Source organism: Nansenia antarctica (genome assembly GCF_963989245.1).
Source record: "Nansenia antarctica genome assembly, chromosome: 12".
NCBI lineage: Eukaryota > Metazoa > Chordata > Actinopteri > Argentiniformes > Microstomatidae > Nansenia > Nansenia antarctica.
Genome location: NC_137682.1, coordinates 5,565,324 through 5,584,484, shown reverse-complemented (window position 1 = coordinate 5,584,484; position 19,161 = coordinate 5,565,324). Strand labels below are relative to the sequence as shown.

The 19,161-nt window shown below is 41.6% G+C and overlaps 2 protein-coding genes across 2 annotated transcripts; one reads left to right on the top strand and one right to left on the bottom strand.

Moving 5' to 3' along the window:
* Window positions 1-211: 211 nt before the first annotated feature.
* gfi1aa (growth factor independent 1A transcription repressor a) lies at window positions 212-3,228 on the bottom strand (the record flags this gene model as incomplete). Its single annotated transcript, XM_080542719.1, has 6 exons — window positions 212-390; window positions 585-750; window positions 1,305-1,442; window positions 1,618-2,033; window positions 2,404-2,604; window positions 3,117-3,228. 6 exons carry the CDS (start codon window positions 3,226-3,228, stop codon window positions 212-214), a joined length of 1,212 nt encoding a protein of 403 aa, XP_080398845.1.
* Window positions 3,229-12,455: 9,227 nt separating this feature from the next.
* rpl5a (ribosomal protein L5a) lies at window positions 12,456-18,948 on the top strand. The gene is made up of 8 exons (XM_080542815.1): window positions 12,456-12,528; window positions 12,975-13,044; window positions 13,170-13,285; window positions 14,388-14,522; window positions 15,852-16,054; window positions 17,178-17,355; window positions 18,011-18,099; window positions 18,796-18,948. The coding sequence occupies exons 1-8, from the start codon at window positions 12,526-12,528 to the stop codon at window positions 18,896-18,898; spliced, it is 897 nt and encodes a 298-aa protein (XP_080398941.1). The 5' UTR covers window positions 12,456-12,525; the 3' UTR covers window positions 18,899-18,948.
* The last annotated feature ends 213 nt before the right edge of the window (window positions 18,949-19,161 follow it).

Below are 19,161 nucleotides of genomic sequence, written 5' to 3'. Positions count from 1 at the left end.
TTACTTTTTGAAACACAATGAGCGAATAATAATGATATCCAATGGCAAGCAAATTAACATACTAGTAGTAGGCTAGGCCTAGAGGCCTATAGGCTAATAACAGCAATGCAATCTTATTTTAAATTGACATTACAGTCCTCTAAAAGTGCATCTTGCCAACAGTTTCGAACTTCAGAAACATAGGCCAATCCAGTATGTTTTAGACATTGTATTATTTCAGTCTATGTTGTGTTTCCTTATGTCTCCTCAGGTCCACTTTCCGTTGGAATCCCTTGCCGCAGAGGTTGCAGCCGAAGGGTTTGAACCCTGTGTGCTTGCGGCTGTGCGTGATGAGGTTGGAGCTCTGACTGAAGGCCTTTCCACATACCTGGCACTTGTGTGGCTTCTCACCTAACAATGTAAAAAACAACAAAACATTATGAAATGTTTCATACACTTTACAAATTCGAGCACTTCCCTTTCAGGAGCTGTGATTGTTTGGCCTTAGCCAGTTTTATATGCAGTAGGCCTAGGCCTATATTTTTTCATAGGGCAATAATATAAGGACTGCATACAGCCTAATGATTACATTCGTCGTCGCTCACCTGTGTGAATGAAGGTGTGTTTCTTCATGTCTGACTTCTGATGGAATCTCTTCCCACAGTATTGGCAGGGGTAAGGGCGCGTGTCCGAGTGGATGAGCAGGTGCGTGGACAGCGTGGACGAGCGCTTAAAGCTTTTGCCACAGATTTTACAGTTGAAACTCCTCTCCTGTGAAGATTTGAGTGTACCAATACAAATATACACCTTTTAATTCAATGTTTAGTGTACATTTTTGTTTGCTCATATACTAGCTATGCGCACATAGCCTATAGGCCTAGGGTCTACATATGTTTGGCAAAAGACTATGATCCCAATCAGTGGCGGACTCAGTCTGTTTGAAGGGCAGGGGGGGCGAAAAGAAAAAAAGGGCACCTACTGCACAACATGGGACCCCATCAGTGCACATGGTCAAGTTTAGACCATTGGAAGGGCAGCCAATAGGGCACATCCTCTAATTTTGCCACTCAAAAGGGCACTTTAGTGCGACGTTTTTCAACTGTGGGGGCACATGGTCAAGTTTAGACCATTGGAGGGGCACCAATAGGGCACGGCCTCTCATTATCGCCACTCAAAAGGGCATTTTTGCCACTCAAAATGGCACTTGAGCAAGACGTTTTTCAACCGTGGGGGCACCAGGAGGGGCGGTCGCCCCCCCATGCCCCCCCCCCCCCTTGAGTCCGCCAGTGATCCCAATGACTAGTGAATGAGACACCGGGCCTTACCTGCGAGTGCACGGCTTGGTGTTGCTCAAGGCTCACCGAGTGCCCAAAGGTCTTCCCACACATTCCGCACGCGAAGGGTCGTGTTCCGCTGTGGGACCGACGAACGTGAACCTCCAAGCCGTGCGGCGTTGAGAACACCTTATGAAGAAGGAGGTGAATTACATATCGGTAAGATTTTTTTTTTTTTTTTAAGTTTAAAAAAAAGTTTTTTAAAAGTTTTTTAAAAAGTTTTTTAACAATAAACACACCAAATCAATCAATGTAATTCATTTAGGAGCATGACTGTCTGTGTTGATGCATAGCATAGGCCTACCTTGCAGCACTTAATGCACTTGAATAATCCGCTTGGCTCCAGGCGGGAACAGATAACAGACAGACTGGATTCAGACTTGATTTCAGAGGCCTTGTTGGCCCTCAGCTTGAGGCCGTCCGAGTACAACTCGTTGGCGTGCCGCATTCTATAGAGCGTCGTAGAGGAATAGTCTCGATAGAATCCCGTGTTGGGACCCTGCTGCTGGGCGTAAACGTGGGAATCGGTGTCACTGTCCTCAGGCCCGTATATGCCCACCCGTGCGTCAGGCTCCACGGTGGTCGTTGGGAGGTGATATGTCCGCTGCACGAAGTTCCTGAGCTGGGACCCAGAGTAAGTCCATGCGTAAGGGCGGAATGGGACGAAGAAATGGTGAGCCTTGGAGTCCGCGGAGGATGGAGTGATGCATTTCTCTGAATCTGTAAAGTATTTGGATCAAAGAAAGTAAGTGAACATCCTCATCATCACGTCGACACATATTGGCTACACTGTAACAGACTATTTTGTAAACCTGAGTGACAGGTCACTGGTGGATGCCCATTACGCGTAGACCTTTAGCCTATAACCGAGTGGGACAGAGCATATTTAAGTCTGTCGAATCTACCTAAATGAATCATGGACATCGGTTGCATGAAATAAAATCATGTTTTGCTATCATTAATCTTTCATAAGAATATAGTAAGACAATTTTATAATAGACAAACATGATTTTATTATGCAATTTAAACCCACATTTTCATGTTCATGACACAATAAAAACATGTTAAACAAACAAATCTGATCACTGACCTGGGGATGCAGATGGAGATGGGGGTCGCCAGAAGTCGTCATCATAGTCCGAGGAGAGGGGGTCACACACGCTGCCCTCGCAGCTCAGTCGGGAGGTGGAGGAGAGGAGGTCAGCCGTGCGCACCAGACGGGACTCGGGGGACAACCGGCCGCGATGGCCGTCAGAGGAGCTCCCCCCAAACTCACCCTGGGCTTTTCTCTCTATAACCACAGAGGGAGAAGGAGACCAAAGAGTATAGCAATTATTTAAGCACATACCAAGTCTCTGAAGTAATGTCTTTGTCATTTCGTGACGTTAGAATTATAAGGTTCTATCTCCATTTTGGTCAAAATTTAGTTTTTTACATAATCTGATCCATTAGGTGTATATTAATGCCTGTGTGGTGTTGTTTTTTAAATGTTGACATTTTTGAGTTAGTAATTCATAAAATACAAAGGTTCCATCTCACAAAACATAATGGAATGTAAAAACGTTGACGGTCAATATCTCTGAACTGCCCTAAACGGAGATAGAACCTTCTCATTCTAAACTCACGATTTGTGGATTCTAATAGAACATGAAAAATATTGTCGATATTAACTTGTTCGAGAAGGCATCCTTAAACGTTTTTTTTTTAAAACATTGGCACACTTGATAAGGGATAATAATGATGCACAATATTAATCAATATTAATTAAATGCAGCATCATATTAAATGGACAGTTTAGCCTACCTGAGCATATATTGGCTAAAATAGCATCCAGTCTAATGTAGTCGTCATCCAGGTGTCGGGGTTGGTGGTAACTATGTGCCCTTTTGCTCTTCACTAGAAAGGACCGTGGCATGGTTTGTCCCCGCTGCAGTGCCGTTCAATGTCCTGGGTCACTCGCAGCTCGTCAGATGTCCCCACTTGCCACTTTATCTCTGGAATGATTTGAACACCATTGGTTGATAGGTGATCCAGCATATAGGGATTTTTTTTGGCAGGAGATTAAGCATGCGCAAAGCTACCTGTTCATTTACCAGGTGTCGTGAGACAGGTGGCTCCACTCCAAAGAGACCACTGTCTGTCCGCTAGTGTCCGAGTGTGAAATTGGAAGCTATTTGTTATTGCTATTTGTTTTAAAAAAGGTCACTTAAAAAGTTATGTAAATTGTTCGATCAGATTACATCATTGGTTTAGCTTTGACCATGACTGTCTGCATGATTGACGCGGGTGTCTCTACGCGTCTAGAGAGTGAATATAAACTCACATGGATTTTCCTTCCGTGGCGCGCGCGAGCGTCGAGGTTTAAAAACACATCGCTCCCACAGTGGAGACAGGTTGTTGAGTCCCACAGTGGAGACAGGTTGAGTCCCACAGTGGAGACAGGTTGAGTCCCACAGTGGAGACAGGTTGAGTCCCACAGTGGAGACAGGTTGAGTCCCACAGTGGAGACAGGTTGTTGAGTCCCACTATAATCAGGTTGGAAGTCCTAGAGACAGTGGCGTCAACCAAAAGGCTGTGCACAGTGCGTCCAGTCCAGGCTGTCAAGTGCGTTAAGGGACACTGTCTATTTCAGAGGCGCGCACCGCGTAGTTCCGCTCACTGTGTATTTTTTGGTTCACATCAAGACAGCTCGTGAGTTTAGAATGATAAGGTTCTATCTCCGTTTAGAATGATAAGGTTCTATCTCCGTTTAGGGTAGTTCAGAGATATTGAGCGTCAACGTTTTTACATTCCATGTTTTGTGAGATGGAACCTTTGTATTTTATGAATTACTAACTCAAAAATGTCAACATTTTTAAAAATAACACCACACAGGCATTAATAAACACCTAATGGATCAGATTATGTAAAAAACTCAATTTTGACAAAAATGGAGATAGAACCTTACAAGCTCACGAGCTTCCGTATCTCGCAGCATGTTCACGCACAGAACGGGGTATATTAGGATGCGGTGTTATTATCCAGCCTATTACTTACTTCGTATAAGTCTTGTCACGCACATAATAGTTATTACCAATGTAATCAATCATCATATAGCCTATGTCACTAAATGATCCAGCGGGTTCTTCTTCGTCATTTAAGTTACTTCGAAAATTGTACAAGTGTGTTTGTGAATAACAATCACTAACGCTACGATATTAATGACCATATATTAGTGTAAACGACCTTGCAGTGGCCTACCTTCAATTACGCACTCCAGGGTGACTATACTCTATCCCAGCAACAGCCTGCTAATAGGGGCGGAGGTATCGCTTTCAGACCCACACTGTCAGAGTTAACAGGTTGGCTTATACACCTGGATAGATCCAGTGACTTAGGTCGAATGTTTGATAATAAATCGTGAGTTTAGAATTATAAGGTTCTATCTCCATTTTTGTCAAAATTGAGTTTTTCACATAATCTGATCCATTAGGTGTTTATTAATGCCTGTGTGGTGTTATTTTTAAAATGTTGACATTTTTGAGTTAGTATTTTCATAAAATACAAAGGTTCCATCTCACAAAACATAATGGAATGTAAAAACTTTGACGCTCAATATCTCTGAACTGCCCTAAACGGAGATAGAACCTTATCGTTCTAAACGGAGATAGAACCTTATAATTCTAAGCTCACGAAATGAAGGCCCTTGACTGTCCATCTCTCTTTAATAAAACAAACTGTGGAAATAACGGAGCTAGAGGATGCAGTCTTTCAAAAAAAAAAATCAAAAAGCCTCAAACGAAATCATTGCGCATGGCTTTATGTTGTCAAGGTTGTCTGAAAGCAAAGTGATATCGATTTTGGGGCCATGTGAGAAAAAACTGTGTTAGTTGCACCTGCAAGTACAAGTTGAGATAGATAGGCAAAGTTGGAACACATGCTCGACTCACACCGTGCTTTCACTATACAATCTTGTGCCAATGGGATAGAGGCAATGACATTTACATGATAATGGTAAAAAAAGTTTCAATCGGATATGAAAATAAAAATGATGTTTAAGTTAAAAATAGCCTACCTTAAAGGCTACTGTATGTCCGTGCGTAATCTCTCAGCGTTGCGTGCCCTCCCTTCCACTTGCTGAACAATAGTGGCTGGCTCTAATAACCATGTCCCCGAGAAACAGACAACTTATTCACTGCATGATTAATAGGCTACTTGCTAATGGCAACACACATTATTGTCATGAGTCGTACTAGTACTGTTTTACTAATATAATTACTTTAACAATGTTGTTGTGCACTGTTAAATCACCTTTTCTAACACAACACTCAATGAATCATGATAATATAATTCCCACTCACGGCTCCTGCTCTTATGCAGATCCGATCCTATTCCATTTATAGGCCTAGGCATTCTGTTTTTCCATTTACAGCTCAAGGTGGGGCTGTGTGTATGCAATTATGTTTCATAACATGTTTTGTTAAGATTCATTCTTAGCCATGCCATTGCCCACAACTCCGGTGCAGTTCCAGACAGATCCTACTCATCCCTTAAAATGGAATTTTAATATCCATAATTGTCTGTCTTCTTTATGTACCTATTTGACCATTGCTATGTAGCTTAGGAATAGCCTGTCCACTTTTCTTTGTGACAAGGCAAAACGAGGCAAAAGGACAGCTGGTGTCTCAAAGTGTACTAGTGTCTCTCTACGTGTGTGTGTGTGTGTGTGTGTGTGTGTGTGTGTGTGTGTGTGTGTGTGTGTGTGTGTGTGTGAACGGTGAGACCACCTCGTCACCTTGGACTGACTTTGGTTCATTAGTTGGTTTTGCAATAAATTCGATGTTCTTCAGACTAAAAGAACCGCGCTTGACGCAGAACAAATATTTCAGTCCTTACAACACTATCCTCCAACTTGAAGCAGACCTGGGTCGAATAGACCTATATAGGCCAGGGGGGGTATTACACGTATGTTGATTAGTATATTCGCGATTAAAAGGAAAGGCTCGTTCAGGCAACAAAATATCAAATTATCTATCTACATCTCTCGTAAAAGGTGGGAACTAATATTTCCAAAAAGACACTTGGGTTTAGTTTCCGCCTGTGAGACATTTTTGACACACTTCTTACTTAAATCAGACCGTAAACCTGGTCGCTACCAGGTTTGTTCTGAGGGTTTGGTTGGTTTGAGCCACATTCATCAATAGTCTGGATTGGCTCTCATCGCCCTTCGTGGAATAGGGCCATGGAGTGCCAGATGGGCAGGTCAGGTGTTTGTCATTTTGGGACTATTCCATTGATTCCACTGTGTCAGGTAAACTAAATAAAGTAGGCTACAGACAAGTATTTGAAATTATGTCTGGTTTCATACTGGTTTCGTCGAAATGTAGTTTGCGAACTTCCGAATATCGCCATTAATTGTTCCCTTGTTGAAAAAACCAGATGGGACAAATTAATGGGGACATTCTCTCGCCGTTAGAATAGAAGTCAGTATTTTTTTGTAACTTAATAACAGCTATTAATATATTCCATTTAGCTGATGCTTTTATCCAAAGCGACTTACATTGCATTAGGCTACTGTATGTAACTACATCACATTTTTCAATATGGTCCCAGCGGGAATCGAACCCACAACCTAAGCATTGTTATCGTCATGGAACCAACTGAGCCACATATAGGCTTAAAGGGCTCTGCACACAGCGTGCGATTCTGTTGCGCGTCAACATTCCATTTTGAAGTTTGAATGGAAGTCTATGAGAACATCGCATTCGGGGCCGTGTGTGTTGAAATGCGATGTTCTCATAGACTTCCATTCAAACTTCAAAATGGAATGTTGACACGCAACAGAATCGCACGCTGTGTGCAGAGCCCTTAAGGCCAATGCACACGGCCCCGATTTTGTCGCACCACCGAATTCGATTCCATTGTTTTGAATGAGACAATGCACACGGCGTGCGATGCGATATTATCGCAAGACAACATTCGATTCTCCATTCACACCAATTGAAATAATTCAAAGAATTGAGAATCGAATGTTGTCGTGCGACAAAATCGCACGCCGTGTGCATTGGCCTTTACAGTTTCTTGTCTAACGATGTAGCCTTTGATTAGTCTTTAAGTTGACTGTCTAGTGCATGGAATCCTAACTCGAGATCCAACGCCGAATATCCAATTGATGTCAATGGGAAATTTGCGTAATGATTGGAGTGACTCGCACGGATCTCAAGTTAGGATTCCACCCTTAATGATTGACTTTCAAGTTTTGATGTAGGGACACAAACGGTTACCAGAATCGGAACCGGAATCCGCTAATCGGAAAGGAGAGCGTAGGCTACAAGAATTGTAACACACAAACTTATATTAAATCCAGGGGCCTTGATGGTCTTCAGACTTCAGTCTTCAGATTGAAATAGCAGTGATAACAGCTTGAGGTTTTCATTCTTTCGCATTTTCAACTTTCTCAAACATGCAGAAGAACAGAGGTATAAATAAGCACTGGTTTTGACTTTTCGTCTCTGAAGGTCTATTTCGGCTGCTTGAACTAAGCTCTTGATTTAAACATTGAGTAGCTACAGAGAGAAGGAACGTGACTTCTGTTTGTTATTTAAAGTTCCCCCATGTGAAAGCCTATTCCTTTGTGTAGCCTACCTCGTACGTGTGAATCTTTGAGAAGTCATTACAGCAGTTGAGATGGGATTGTAAAAAGTGCTTTGTGATTTAATCTCAATCAGCGTCTAGGCCTATGTGTGTTCATTTCAGATGTAGGCTATCCTATCCGTCTAAACTGACGGGTTACAACACACTTAAAATAAGGTCTGATAGTGATTGATTATGTATCTGTGTTGAGTTTACACACCGGAATCCTCAGACATTGTCAGAATCTGCATCTCATGCAGCTTACATCTTTGCATGTTTGAGTACTAGCCTAGTCACAATTGCGATTGATTGATTGATTAATTGATTCAACATAGCTAATTAGCTAGATAGCTATTTCTATCTGTAGTCCCTGGACAAGAGACAATCAACATCAATACAATACAACACATTATACCAAAAAAGATATGTGCAATATATCATATTTGTCTCTTGATTGATTGATTAGAAATTCTTTCCACAGCTCACAGTTAAAATTAACATAACGAGAGATAAACACATATATCCCTACATACTGTTCATGACAAAGAAAAACAACAGGGACGACATATCAAGTTATAAACCTAAATAGTACAAGATACTCTCACCCTGACTTATGAGCAGACAGAGGGGAGTTGGAACACTCTAGAAGCTCTAGAACAGATGAAAGCTCTAGAACAGCTTTCATCAATTGTTGAGACATCTTTATGAAAACCACATCACACTATCTCCCCTCACAAGTTCATTTACTTCATAGCACCCCCAAAATCAGCTGCCCAACCGCTCCCCCCTGATAGGGCCCAAGTGAGAACACAATGCATGATTTACTTAACAGTTGAAACCACAACACAGTTCTTCTTTTAGATGGTCATAACATCTTGTTTCCCCTCCTGTTCTGACAAGTAAATCGTGGATTATAGCTAGGGAAGATTTCACTCTATTTTATAACTCTACTTTATAATACACTATGTATAAAACTAATCAGATGGTGTCTTTATAGGTAATCCATTACTAACATTGCTATTTGGTTTACTCAGTTGTCTTAGGTTAATGTACATAAAATATATTTGGCTTCAAACTATTTGGTATAATTTATGGCAGATGATAAATATAGAAAAACATGCAAACTAGAAAACTGCAAACAATCCTCTCTTGCTGCTTCACATGTCCTAACCCCTCTCTGGTTGGAGGCTGTAAACAGACAGCAAATCACCTCAGACAAGTGAGACCCTCGTCAATCTTTGCCATCGGCAAGACCCCCCTTATTATAAGTGAACCAGCCAACTTCTGGTTGTAAATCCTCCTAGTGGGCAAAATACTAGGAATCCCAAAGAAGCGGACGTGTTGAAATCTACTCAGCACTTCCTGGCTATTGTGGTCCTATTCAAGAGTGTGTTTGAGTTTGTAGTCACTGAGAGGTTAGGGTTCAGCCATGGTCCTGCCTGACTACCCCCCCTTGCTCTTAAGCACAATTCATGCAGAGAGTTTATCATTAGACAAGCATTTGCTGTCCCAATGCAGCATTCAAGACTTCCTGGTAGCCTGGCTTGTCTCTTCTCTGTATGCTCTAACTTTTTTGATGAGCCACAAACCAAATCCATAATTATTAACTCGACTGCTTTGGAGCTTTTTTTTTCTATTGTTGCCATTGATGAGAATGTTTTGTTGATTGGACGAACCATGTCTGGACTTCAAAGCATCCACACACAATACAGTACATACACAAATAGATAATGACTTCACTGAAGTGCTGGAATCTGTGTTTTGATAAAGACATCTCTAAGTATGAACTCCCCTTTATAGACCTTCCTGTATAGACTGTCAAAAAGTCTGGTCAACGTGTCACATAACTGAATGTGCTTTCTCAAACAAACATAGACAGATCTCGACACAATCTTTGCTATTTCTGATAGTCTATTGTGAATGGCTGTGGCTGTGACAAAGGTATTGTATTGCATGCTGTTTAAGACATTGATTGGAGACATTGGTTATTGATAAAAGGTTATTATTGTTAATTATGCACAATACCTCTTACCTCATTCATTTAGTCATTAAGTAAAACGTTTACCATGTTTACCATGGAATGCAACCAAAGTATATCAGTAGGCTACTGAGCACAGATAAAAATGTGTCTGAATAGGTTGCTGATTGAGAACTCTTGCTGTGGAGTGCTATAGTTGACCCTGTGATCAGACACGATTCTGAGTAACTGGATGTCAATGTGGAGCATCATAAAAGACATGTCATGTTAAAAATGTTAATTGAATGTTGAACTTTAAATAAGGAGCAAATGTGATATCCACACCCTTCTGTTGAAAAATGGCCACACTGGCATCATGACTGCTGCATGACACTGCTCTGATTAATCTCAGCCCAGAGTGCTCACGGGGTGTGTCATTTCTTTCGGTCCCACCAGGGGAAAAAGTGGACCATGTGAGTGGGTGCATACTGGGAGTTGCTGCTGAGTCTAGGTGTGGCTGTCTTTGCCAACACTCTGCTGGACAGTGAACTCATAGGAGCAGCTTCTGGGACACAAATCAAGAGACTTTCCATTGAAGATGCTTTGCTTTTTTAGTAAGACTCGGCTGTCTACTGTCGGCCTAGTAGACATACATGGTTGGTCATGTGAAGCAGTGTCTCAGTCACCAGGCTCCAGCACACAGCTCATTACCTCCAGCTGTGCTTGTGATGGAAGTCTGCCTCGAAGAGATTGTCTTTTTTTAGAAATCGAACAATTACATTGCCTTTCATGTTAATCTTATACACACATTATTGTGACTGCAAATTAAATGTTAATTGAAAATTAAGTCAAACTTCACTTTAATAGGGAACTTCATATAGGGTTCAAATGACAAATCAGAATTCACAGAAGATTCACATTTTAGGAATAGGCCTACGTCTGACCGATTTCAACATTGAGCGTTCACCCTAACTCTGAGTCAGAGTCAAAGTTCTAGTAAAACACAGTTGACAAAAGTGAGTGATATTGTAATTAGTGTTCTTGCAGTAGCAAGCAACACTATTGTTTATTGTAGTGTGTGTATTATAGCAAAATTTGCACCGGCTACTTGTCCCACAGTTTTGGCACTAGGTAGACATGAGAGGTGTTCCCACTCTCGTTGCTATTGTCCGGTGGAAGGTTACGGAATACGGTTTGCCCACAATTCCACTTTTTGTTCACACATTTATGTTCACACATTTTGTAAACTGCTCTCCAGACTACAATTGTATCTTCTATATTCACAAATGTTAGGCTACATCTATATGTTCAGCGACTCTCACTGGCACTAAAAATGAACATATACTGTATAAGCCTCAAAATGTATACTTTTTTAATTTACAATTTAATTAGTTAACACCTAGTTTAGTGACACCTAGTGAACTCAGTTTGACCATAGCTTAGAGTGAGTTGTCATGACAACCACCAACTACCATTTAACTGAAAGGTTGAGAGGGAGAGAGAGAGACAGAGAGGGAGAGAGAGAGAGAGAGGGAGAGAGAGAGAGACACACAGAGAGAGAGAGAGGGAATGAGAGAGAGAGAGAGAGGGAGAGAGAGAGACAGAGAGAGAGAGACAGAGAGAGAGTGAGAGAGAGAGGGGGGGGAGAGAGAGAGACAGAGAGAGGGAGAGAGAGAGAGAGGGAGAGAGAGACAGAGAGAGAGAGAGAGAGAGAGAGAGAGAGAGAGACAGAGAGAGAGTGAGAGAGAGAGAGGGGGAGAGAGAGAGGGAGAGAGAGAGACAGAGAGAGGGAGAGAGAGAGAGAGAGAGAGAGAGAGAGAGAGAGAGAGAGAGAGAGAGAGACATTGGGCACATATGTAATGTGTGCCTTCAGCTTCTTAGGAACTAGATGATGTTGGATTTGCAGTTAGCTGCCCCTCACAGCCAGTTGTGGTGAGCAGGCAAATATTTCTCCACTAACCTGCCCCCTACTGGCTGTGAGGGGCAAGCACACGTTACAATTTCCACAGGAATTGTCCCTGTCTAATTATTCATTTAGAATTTGAATAACTATTCAAACACTGTAAATCAGTGTTTGCTGTTATAACACCATTCTGGTTTACGTAAATAACTGTTACACTGATTCTAGTTTCTGCATGGGAAATAGCAAATAAGATAATTATACTACTATACACTATCTCCATGTGTAAGCGATAAAACAGATAAATCGTGAGTTTAGAATGATAAGGTTCTATCTCCGTTTAGAATGATAAGGTTCTATCTCCGTTTAGAATGATAATGTTCTATCTCCGTTTAGGGTAGTTCTGAGATATTGAGCGTCAACGTTTTTACATACCATTATGTTTTGTGAGATGGAACCTTTGTATTTTATGAATTACTAACTAAAAAATGTCAACATTTAAAAAAATAACACCACACAGGCATTAATAAACACCTAATGGATCAGATTATGTAAAAAAACTAAATTTTGACAAAAACGGAGATAGAACCTTATAATTCTAACGTCACGAAATGTCCTCCCATGCGGTAGGGGGCGTAACGGTAGATTGTCTATCTAGCAACAGGACGTTTACTTCCGCATCCTCTGCCCCACGTACAAAACACGTCGATTTCACAGCTGAGGAGAACGAAAAATATCAAAAAATGGTTAGTAAATATGTTACCAATATACTGTGAAACCGAAACATTACGCGTTATCACGTCACTATCTGTATGTAATGTGTGTCTTTAGCTTCTTAGGAACCAGATGATGTTGGATTTGTGACGCCGGTCTAGCTGTCTAACCAGCCTCTAGCATGGCGACACTGTGCCTGTGAATAGGGCTAGCTGGCTTATTTGTAGACATTAAAAACAAAAAACAAACATACATTTGCTTGTCTGGCATCTTATCTTTCATGGCAATTTTTATTTAAGTTCTCCTGGCTTAAGGTAGCTAGTAAATAGAAGCGCACACATCTCCATAACATCTGCTCCAGGAAAAGTGGCATAGAAGTAATATTGATAACTGACACATGTCATGGGTGACTGACCCCATGCTGCTAGAAAATGGCTGCTAGACATTTGTCTCACATTTTGTTTGTCTCTTCTCTTAGGGGTTTGTCAAAGTCATCAAAAACAAGTCCTACTTCAAGAGGTACCAGGTGAAGTTCAGGAGGAGGAGAGGTAAGTCCTGAATGCTTTGCGGCCTAGTTAGTAACAAGCTGATATGACATAAAGGGCCTTGATTGATCTGATGACAAACTGACTCACATTGAATACTTCTTTCTTGTCTGTTTGGCCTTTGATAGAGGGAAAGACGGACTATTTCGCACGCAAGCGCCTGGTCATCCAAGACAAGAACAAGTACAACACACCCAAGTACAGGATGATCGTGAGGTTCTCCAACAGAGACATCTGCTGTCAGGTGAGCCACACTGACACTAACCACAGACACTCTAACCACAGACACTCTAACCACAGACACTTAACCACAGACACTTAACCACAGACACAGAGACATCTGCTGTCAGGTGAGCCATACTGACACTCTAACCACAGACACTCTAACCACAGACACTCTAACCACAGACACTCTAACCACAGACACTCTAACCACAGACACTCTAACCACAGACACTCTAACCACAGACACTCTAACCACAGACACACTAACCACAGACACACTAACCACAGACACACTAACCACAGACACACTAACCACAGACAGTCTAACCACAGACACTCTAACCACAGACACAGAGACATCTGCTGTCAGGTGAGCCATACTCAAGGAAACTTCTCAGGGGTGCAAACTTGTCACCTTTCTGCTAAATTAGCTGTTTTTATCTCAAAATATGTCATCCATTTGAATTGTGTAGATCTGCAAAAAAATAATGTTGGTGGGGGGGGTCTAAGGCTCATCCAAGTCACATGATGAGCGAGCTAACTAATCTCCCTGTCTGCTGAACTCTGTTGCTGTTGAAATACCTTTTAGCTTCAGGCAGCTAGGTACAATTCCAGAAAGCGTGGATAACACAGTCACAGTAAACTGTTTTCGAAGTAATTGCAGGTGTTAAGGTCAGGGCTGCTGCTACTTACACGCGCATCATTGTTAGACCACCGTTAGTGCTAGCGGTATCTATTTAACACCATTAGTGCTAGCGATATCCCCCCTAAGGTTAGCCACACAAAAAAATGGGTCACCTTTTTGGGCCATCACCAGTTTGCACCCCTGAACTTCTAGAAAGAAACTACTAGAAACCATCACCATCTGATTGGGACCAGTAGGACTAGCTGTCAGAATAATATGTCATGTCCAAAAACAGACTCATTAGCAATCATTTAATTAAATATGAAATGTAAAGCTCATTTTTTTTTATAGAATGTGAGTGATATATGAACACTGTGCTTTTCAATGTGTGTGTACTCATTTTGTGTTTTTAGTGGGACATTGTTGAAAGAAATCACTTATGTTTTAAAAGTAGTTCAAAGGTAAGTTCATTGTTTTTCTTTCCTGTGTGTTTCAGATTGCCTATGCTAAGATTGAGGGAGACCAGATTGTGTCTGCTGCCTACTCCCATGAGCTTCCCAAATATGGCATCACTGTGGGGCTGACGAACTACGCTGCGGCCTACTGCACTGGCCTACTGCTGGCCCGCAGGGTAATGACACGCACACACACACACACACACACACACCCATACACATGTTATGTAAGTTCATACAGGTGTGATGAGACACACTCATGAACAGAGTGCGAGTTATATAATGACAATCAGGGGCTGCAACCTTTTCTCCAGTGCATAAAGCTGGGGTACAAACAGGTGATGGGTCCAAAAAGGGTGACATCCTTTTTGGCCTGAAAATGATCATTGCTATATATAGAATAGAAATGTTGTTGAGGGGGGTTGGGAAGTATGGCATACTTTAGGGGTGTCTAAATCGTATTACAAGATTCTTCACCCCCCGGTGAATTTATTTATTTATTTAAAATACGGTAATACCCTGGTATAATATGAGGACCCTATGTATAAGGTATGGAAACATGTATATATCGCCCAACCCTAATACAGACTGCATGCATAGTTCACAGCACACATGCAGACGGTACACTGCTGGATCATTCTCCTGGTGTGAGCCGTTGGGTCAGGGCTGCAATAATGGGACCTGCGTTGTTGCTGATGTCAGTTGTTTTGCTGGTTTTGACTGCTGCCTGCCAGTGCACATCCCGCCTGGGTATTATGCTGATAAAGCGAGACAGACTTGTTTAGATTTAGTGGTAATAACATGGTACAATTGTGATTTTTACTGTTGAAAACAATGCTATAGTCATGTCTTTCACTCAGCTCTGCTATGCAGATCTTTTTACCTTTTATCTTTTCTTGTACTTGCTAATATTCAGAGTTGCTTAAAGTCTAAGGCGCATATAACGTAACACCTGCTGCTGGGATGACCGAATTGCAGCACTCAATGCATGGACAATTTGTAACCATTTTATTTATTTATTTTTAAGTTATTTTTTCTGAGTGTGCAGTCCCACTCATATTTTTCATTTTTATTGACGGATACAATAGAGATTTAGACAGGAAGGATGGGTGAGAGAGAGAGAGGAGGGATGACATGCAGGATATGTCCCTGGCTGGAATCGAACGGTTACATGGTCAACGCTTAACCCGCTACGCCACCTAAGGGCCCCTGTAACCATTTTTCTACATAGTATTTCTTGCGAGATTTCTCCTAGAAGGCTTAGGCGGGGCGAAAAAAGCCTTAGGCGGCCACCTAAGCCTTTTCCATGCAGGAAAAAACCCTTGTAGAGGTGTACATGCGTGCTGGCCTACTCACTCAGCTGTCTTCTCTCCTTGTTAAGCTTAGACTGGTTGGTTTTATATGAGAAATAGGACATTATCATTAAGTCCTCTTACTGTTGCCTTCAATAACATTCCTTTAAAAACGTCTTTCTGTATTCCTTTTTCCTCTGGTCTCCTCCTCAGCTGCTGAACAAGTTTGGCCTGGACCAGGTGTACGAGGGCCAGGTGGAGGTGACGGGAGATGAGTTCAACGTGGAGAGTATAGACGGCCAGGCTGGGGCGTTCACGTGTTTCTTAGACGCTGGCCTCGCTAGAACGTCGACAGGAAACAAGGTGTTTGGGGCACTAAAGGGCGCAGTCGACGGTGGACTCTCAATTCCTCACAGGTCAGTGCACCAATATGAAGTGTCCACCGTAGACCTCTTATCATAAACATCATTGTTGTGATCCCTGCTTATTTGAATCAACTTGAGTCCTCTGTCATGTCCAACATGTCTTCTGTTTTGACTATTGTAACAGTCTCCTTTCTGGTCTTCCGAAGAAAGCTATTGGCCAGCTGCAATTAGTCCAAAATGCAGAAGCGAGAGTTTTAACCAAAACAAGCAGACAACCTCGTATAACTCCTATTTTAGAAACTCTACACTGGCTTCCTGTTAAGTTCAGAATAGATTTCAAGATCCTTCTGCTTGTTTATAAAGCTCTCAGAAAAGACCTTTTGCTAGCATATCAGCCCAATAGAGCTCTCAGGTCTTCTGACGCTGGTTTCCCTGTGTACCACATGTACAAAAGAAGAGATTTGGTGAGGCTGCATTCTCATTTTATGCACCCAAATTGTGGAATGCACTGCCAGTTGACATTAGGGATGCAACCTCAGCAAATATGTTCAAGTCAAGACTAAAAACCCATCTTTTTAATATTGCCTTTAAATGACTAAATAATTAAATTATGCTTATAATGATTAAAGCACTTTGAGCTGCAACGTTTGCAGGAAAAGCGCTATACAAATAAAGTTATTATTATTATTACTATAATTCGAAAGTCATGACTATGCTAATGGTTTTATTAGATTACCCAAAGTCTTTCATTTTGGGTACTGGTCAACTACGCTAGTGGACTGGTTTATTAGTTTATTATATCTGATATATTAGACTATTAACTGATAGTCTTCTACTAGCCCTTGTTAATGGCAGATTTTCTTTTTACCTTATTTTCCACAAATGAAATTAAAAACAAGATTTGTTTCTTGGAGGTGTGGGTTTGATGTAACCATCCAAAATCCCACCTTCGGATTGTCATGGAAAGGATCATTGAAGAGTTTAGACGCCTCTCCTTTCCCTGACAATTTGAACAATGGTCTGTTTGATGGACAGTTTTTCTCCTGAGATGCTCCTTTGGCACATCCTTCACTAGCCCACCCTAATGAGTACTTACCTCTGGCAAGCGGGGCTAGGTTAATTTCCATCCCTGGCTGTACCACAATACTAACCTTTCTCTCCCTCTCCTTCTCAGCACAAAACGCTTCCCAGGTTATGACCAGGAAAGCAAAGAGTTTAACGCAGAGATGCATCGCAAACACATCATGGGCATGAACGTGTCAGACTACATGAGCTACCTGATGGAGGAGGATGAGGACGCCTACAAGAAGCAGTTCTCGCGCTTCATAAAGAACGGCGTCACACCAGACACAGTACGTCTAATATAAATCACAGACCACTGAGATTGACATTGTAATGCTAAACACTAAGGAAACATGTAAAATGTGATGGTTGTGAACCTGTATCTGTATAGTCAGCTTGGTAACTCCACTATCACACAATAGTTTGGTGTGTTTGAATTCACTGTTTCTTTCGCTGATGATCACGTACCCGGAGCAAAAATGTAGTTGGTCCTTCATTTGCATTGGTTGATGTTCATAGTATTTCAAGATGGGGCTGAGAGAAGTGAGATGAATTACTGGCCCAGTAGTGAACCCCCTTGGCTTAGCTAACTCGTGACGTTAGAATTATAAGGTTCTATCTCCATTTTTGTCAAAATTGAGTTTTTTTACATAATCTGATCCATTAGGTGTTTATTAATGCCTGTGTGGTGTTGTTTTTTTAAATGTTGACATTTTTTAGTTAGTAATTCATAAAATACAAAGGTTCCATCTCACAAAACATAATGGAATGTAAAAACTTTGGCGCTCAATATCTCTGAACTACCCTAAACGGAGATGGAACCTTATAATTCTAAACGGAGATAGAACCTTATAATTCTAAACGGAGATAGAACCGTATAATTCTGAGCTCACGAACTGCTGCTCTACCCTGTCTAATCATGTGTTCATTCATTCATTCATTCAGGTGGAGGAGATGTACAAAAAAGCACACACGGCCATCAGATTGAACCCAGTCCATGAAAAGAAACCCAAGAAAGACGTCAAAAAGAAGAGGTGAGTTCTGCTCACAATTGCTTGCTTTTCAGTATTTACACATAATGAGAGATGTTTTTTTTTTTTTTTTAATTGGTAAAGCACTTGCCAAGTTTTTGGAGAGGTCTTTTGTTTGAAAATAGTTTTTTGAAAGATATCACATTTTTTCAGTCTGATCTGGAGGAGAAAATCACCAACCTTCCTAGAGCAGCGCTTTGGGTGCCACAACCATGAGCTCGTTTTTTTGCTATTAAGTTTGAGTAGGTTAGATGACATCCATGTTTTTTATTTCAAGCAGGCAGTTCACAAGAGATTGTTATTAGCTAAAACACATTTTGACAGCAAATGATGGGTAATGCTGTGCTTATAGTGACAAGTCGCCCCTGCTCGCACCTCTTTCTGACCAGTTTTTTTTTTTGAGTGGGGCAGTCCCACTCATCTTTTTTATTATTATTGTGATAGAGACAGTAGAGATTTGACAGGAAGGATGGGTGAGAGAGAGAAGGGATGACATGCAGGATATGTCCGCGGCCGGAATCGAACCGGGAACCCTGCGGTTACATGGTCACCGCTTAAATGAATTGAATTTCATCACTGATGCTTGGGAATAAATGCTGGTTCCGTCAATGTCGTGTTGTGCTTTACAAGGGAACGGACACCAATAATATTTTTCGCTGTGTTGGAATGTTAACGGAGGTATTGTTTTTGCTGTTACAGGTGGAACCGTGCCAAGCTGTCCCTCGCTCAGAGAAAAGACCGCGTCGCCCAGAAAAAGGCCAGTTACCTGCGAGCACAAGAACAAGAGGCAGCCGACGGTTAGGGGACACTCTGCTATCGTCCACTGGTCTAATAAATCTCTATTGCAAAACACTCTTTTGTGTGCCTCGAAAATTCCTGTGTGCCATAAAAGAACACTGCCTAGACAGTTACATGTTTGTGCTATGGAGATATTTTTGTCTGTTGACTAGTGAATTGATAATTCACTTGCTTAGTCAAACGCATCAATTGTAAGTCGCTTTGGAATAAGGCGTCTGCTAAATGCCGTAAATGTCTGGTACGAACTGTGCTCACTTTTGATTGAGC